The sequence below is a fragment of the Alnus glutinosa genome, chromosome 8 (assembly GCF_958979055.1).
Source record: "Alnus glutinosa chromosome 8, dhAlnGlut1.1, whole genome shotgun sequence".
NCBI classification, from domain to species: domain Eukaryota; kingdom Viridiplantae; phylum Streptophyta; class Magnoliopsida; order Fagales; family Betulaceae; genus Alnus; species Alnus glutinosa.
Window position 1 is genome coordinate 18,573,875 of NC_084893.1, and position 4,944 is coordinate 18,578,818.

Genomic DNA, 4,944 nt, shown 5'->3' on the forward strand with positions numbered 1-4,944 from the left:
TTGGAGGGCAAAAATCCGCCATGCAGTTTTTTCGAATGACACATCTAGTCCATGTCGAACGTGAGGTTAATTTAGCAGCTCATGGATTAGTCCGAGAGGCTGTCACCTATATTGTAGGCTCAATCTGGATGGAAGAAATTCCTCTCCAGATCTATGATATTATAATTAGGGAACGAGTTGTCCCTATGTTATGATCTTAGCTGTTACTGTAGTTTTTATAATATAAAGGAATTTGTTCAAAAAAAAAAAAACAAAAAAAAAAAGGTCTTTATGTTACATTACCATCAAAATTAACAATTTGTCATCTACCACGTGTATACACGTTAATGCCCACGTGATCAACCCAAAATGCCATGTAAGCAAGTACCACGTCATATATTAAAAAATAATAATAATAACAATAAAAAAAATCCCCCCAGCATCGCCAGTACGAAAAGCTAACAAAATGCCTCCTGCATCACCCAGAACTCCCTGGTTGATTATTGGGCATTTGATATTCCGTCGTCTTCTTCAGCTCCCTTTGCCACAGAACTGCTCTCTCTCTCTCTAACAGAAGAACAATTCACAAGCTAATTAAAACTGCTCTGTCTCTCTCAGAAGAACAAATTCCGTTTTCTCTCAGGTCACCGAAGGTATGTATCAATTTTGGGGTTTCTGTTGGTTTTGTATTCCATCGCAAATATTGGGTTTTTTTTTTTTTTTTTTTTTTTTTTTTTCATCTTTGCCGATTTGAGCTTCAGACGCAGCAACTAATTATCGATGGCGTTAACTTAGTTGGTGCGTCTGATTCTAATGTAATGGCTGTGATTTAGTTTCGATTTATTGGTGTGATTATGTTTTCAACGGATGGTTTTGTGGTGTATGTGTTAATCGGTAGCCGAAAATGTTAGGAGAGTCAGAGCAGAGGATTAGGCCTGCGGTGCTTTCAGGGGAAAGGTGTTACAGTGCAGAGGATTAGGCCTGTAGTGTTGTCAGACCCCCCGAAAGAATCCCCAAAATGTCCTTCCTCGATGAATTTCAAGCCAGTAAGCTCCCGCTCTCTAATATTCTCGTTGCACCATTGTACCGAAACCCTAATCCTATCTCGTAACAATGCGGGATTTCGACGGTGATTCTTTTTTACGTTCTTTCTAATGTTAAATGGAAAACACACGCACATAGTTTGTATGAATCTACTATTAACATTTTTTTGGTTTCCTTGTCGAATGATATGCTGCTCGAATCCGGTGCCGATTTACGCAGATTTGGACTCTCTGCCCGGAATTCTGCAAAAGAAGTACGCCTTGTTGCGTGATCTAGATAAGAGTTTACAAGGTAGATAGCGATTATGATTATATTCAGCTAATTAACTAAATTTTAGAGTTTGCTTTTATTTTCTGAATTTAATACTTTCATACTATTTTTCTTGTGTGTATGAGCAGATATCCAAAGAGAAAATGAACAGCGCTGTGAACAAGAAATAGAGGAAATCAGGAGAGGAGTTAGGTCTGGAAATATTACACCCAATACTTCACTTGTCAGATTCTCAGATGATGCGCTTGATGAGCAAAAGCACAGCGTCAGGATTGCAGACGAAAAGGTGGCCTTGGCTGTGCAGGCATATGATTTGGTACATTTTGAGTTTTATCTTAACTAATCATGATCAGGGAGGGATTCTGGTGATTATGCCATTCTGGGCTTTTTTGTGGTGGAATCTGTTGCTTCCAAGTCTTCTGTTTGTGTATTTGAGATTTGATTTCTCTTTCTAGGAAATGAAATTACTTATTAAAACAAATTTCTCTTTCCTAGGAAGTAATTTATTAGGCTAAATCATAATTATGAAGATGCTCCAATTGTTATATTATACGTAATGACATTATGTGTCTGTGTGCGCGCGCTTGCCATAGAGATGAAACTTTGTATGGTTTAATGGATATTTGCATTGAAATGGTATCTTTCTACTAATATTATATATGTGTTTCTTATGAGTGCTTGTTGGATCTCATTGAGCTTAGATGAAAATGTTTGCCTTTCTTGCACTATACTTTCCATGCCCATGTTTTGAGCTTTCACGTCATGAGTTAGACACCTATTGGAACTGATTGTGACTTGTAAGAATTTATTCAAGATAGGTTCAGATCAATGGTTAACATAGCAGTATCTACCTATTATAAGTGGTATCTTAGGTGATTTTTTTCTTGCCCTTTACTGCACAATAACATAAATGCAATATGTGATTTAAATGTTAAAAAGTCAATTAATAGATACTTATGCTTCCACTTAGCTGCTTTATTTTCTTCTCTCCCTGTGTTTTATCAGTTGTATGCGTGTTAGTAACGAACAAGCAACAGATTGAGCTACCAACGCTAGAAAGCCGTTGCGCGTTAGTAACACAGTAGTTTAATTGCTGGTTACAGACACAAAAAATGTCAGTTTTTTGCTTGGAAATTGTGATTTATTTTCAGCGTTCTCTTTAATATTTAACTGTACTTAGTGAAAGAAAGATCATACACTTGAAGCCTTGAAGTTTGGACCTTTCCGATTGATTTATTAGCCACTTGAACTAGATCCAGGAAATGAAAGCTGCCCATAGGATAGGCAAGGCTGCCTGAATAAATTAGCTTTTAGCTGCTAACGGGTAGTGACAGGAGTTTCTTCATTATTGATTTTGTGGCCTCATTTACGAGGTTAACTTGCATGTCTTAATTTTAGGTGATTCTTGTTACTGTACCAAATGTCAGGTATATAATGTTTCTGAATTTTTTGAAGGAATTAGGTTGCGGTTCTATGATTGATATACTTTGCTGATTGTGTTTATTCATAAAATGATTCAGGTAGATACACACATACAGCAACTTGATCAATATTTGAAAAAATTTGATGAAGATCTTCGACGCGGTACTCTACTAATTTTCCATTTCTCCTGATTTAATAACATGTATAAACTTCTTTACACTTTCACAGGTTTAGTGGTCTGTGAATACTTATGTATTTCCACGTTTGCTACGTAAATTTTCATACACTATTTGTGACAGAGAGAGAGGCTGCTGCTGCAAGTGCAGTGCCTGCTCCAATTCTTGATGGTAGCACAAAAGCTGGAAGAGGGAGTGAAAGTGGCAGAGGAGGGCGTAAGAAGTATATATCTTGCCCATATATGCTCTTTTATAGCTAGTTCAGTTTCCTGGTTGTTACTTCACATATGCATATATTGAGCTTAGGCTTTTGACCCTGATTTATGCTTTCTTCTTCTAGAAGAATTTTGTTGAATGTTTATTCAAGTAATTTCTGTTTTAGTGGCTTTCTGCTAAATTAAGAGGAATGAGATCCACTATTTGATTCTTTTCCTCCCAAAGATAACATTGGCATTGAAAATATAATTGGATACCAAAATATTTAAAAGGATGGAGGGGATTTCCTCCAACAATAAAAAGAAAACAAGAGGGAGGAGAATGCCAGGACCATGCAATAAAACTAGAAAGAGAGCTGAGAGGGAAGAGTAGTCTCTATGCAGCCCTTTCCATTGATTTTCGAACGGTAATAGCTTCACTACATCAGATTTGAGAATGTGAAGTATGGTGGCATATATATTCAACCTACTCAGCGGAAGGCATACTTAACGATTAAAAATAACCTTTTCTGTCAGAACACGCCAGGCAACAGCAGCAGCGGCTGCTGCAGCAACTACAGCAGCAAATCCTACTGGTATGGATTTAGATCTACCAGTGGATCCAAATGAACCCACATACTGTTTCTGTAACCAAGTCAGCTATGGGGAGATGGTTGCTTGCGATAACCCCGATGTATGTTATCTCTCTCTCTCTCTCTCTATATATATATATATATATATTACATTCTCAATTCATGATCTGATGAAAGCGCCTGCCTCTTTCAACAGTGCAAAATTGAATGGTTCCATTTTGGTTGTGTTGGTCTGAAAGAACAACCAAAAGGAAAATGGTATTGTTCCGATTGTGCTGCACTGAAAAATCGTCGTAAAGGTAGATGAAGCTAGAAAGCTGTTCAGGGCCCTCTGTTATTCAGATTTGTACGGCCATATTGTGGAATATAACTTTAGTGGATCTATGCATATGTATTTTTAATTTTTCTCTGCAATTGTTAAAATGTAACTTTCAGCTTTAGTTAGAAGTATCTTTTTCATTTACAGGAGATTTTTTTTTTTTTTTTAATATTCATTTCATTGATAAACACATAGGAGTGCAATTATGTATATAAAAAAAGTCCCCCTTACATGCTAAAAGAACAAAAATCTACAAATTCAGTAAAGTTAAAGAAGTTTACTGGAGAACTTATGTGAGAGGTAGATTGTGTTTACTATTTTAGGAGAAACTTTACTTAATCCTCTAAACTTTTGCGCCTTTTTACCAAAAGAAAACAAAGAGAGAGATCTTTCATTTGGTTCAGCAGAATTCAACTTCTAAGATATCTAATTGAATTTAGACTACTACAACAATGTCACCCATGCATAATGTCATAAATGGATAAAAGAAATTTGCTTCTTGCTATCAGCAGAAAGTGTAAAAATTTAGCTACTTGTTGCTAAACCCTATACCAACGAACACAAAAGAAAAGGAGATTTATGCTGTGAAGACTTCAATTTTTTTCTGGTTGAGTAAGATAGGCTGTGATGCCGACTCATATTTCTTTTTCTTTTTAATGAATTATAACTACTATTAAAGAACACAAGAATTACAAAACACTCCAGCAAAGCTGCTGGGACAAAAGTTGCATTAGCAGCTAACCTTTACAATTGATCATACCATCTGAGCTAGTCCCCTTTATCCACTACTCTATACAAACAAACAAGAACACAGCAACAAACTCAAAATTAAATGAACTATACTGCATCTTCAAACAAACAATATCAAGTCCACATCTCTTCTGCCTTTTCACATCATATTTGAGAGCTTCATCTTCTGCATAATGCATCATTTTCTAACAAACAAT

The 4,944-nt window shown here is 36.1% G+C and overlaps 1 protein-coding gene across 5 annotated transcripts; it reads left to right on the forward strand.

Moving 5' to 3' along the window:
- Positions 1 to 435: 435 nt before the first annotated feature.
- LOC133875169 (PHD finger protein ING1) lies at positions 436 to 4,141 on the forward strand. Of its 5 annotated transcripts, none has more exons than XM_062313193.1 (8): positions 436 to 632; positions 878 to 1,025; positions 1,213 to 1,314; positions 1,422 to 1,609; positions 2,814 to 2,877; positions 3,015 to 3,114; positions 3,623 to 3,779; positions 3,875 to 4,141. In XM_062313193.1, the coding sequence occupies exons 2-8, from the start codon at positions 998 to 1,000 to the stop codon at positions 3,983 to 3,985; spliced, it is 750 nt and encodes a 249-aa protein (XP_062169177.1). In that variant the 5' UTR covers positions 436 to 632; positions 878 to 997; the 3' UTR covers positions 3,986 to 4,141. The 5 variants fall into 5 exon arrangements, with proteins under 5 accessions (XP_062169177.1, XP_062169176.1, XP_062169179.1 ...); XM_062313192.1 differs by having other exon boundaries at positions 437 to 632; positions 891 to 1,025; XM_062313195.1 differs by having other exon boundaries at positions 438 to 632; positions 1,243 to 1,314.
- Positions 4,142 to 4,944: the final 803 nt, after the last annotated feature.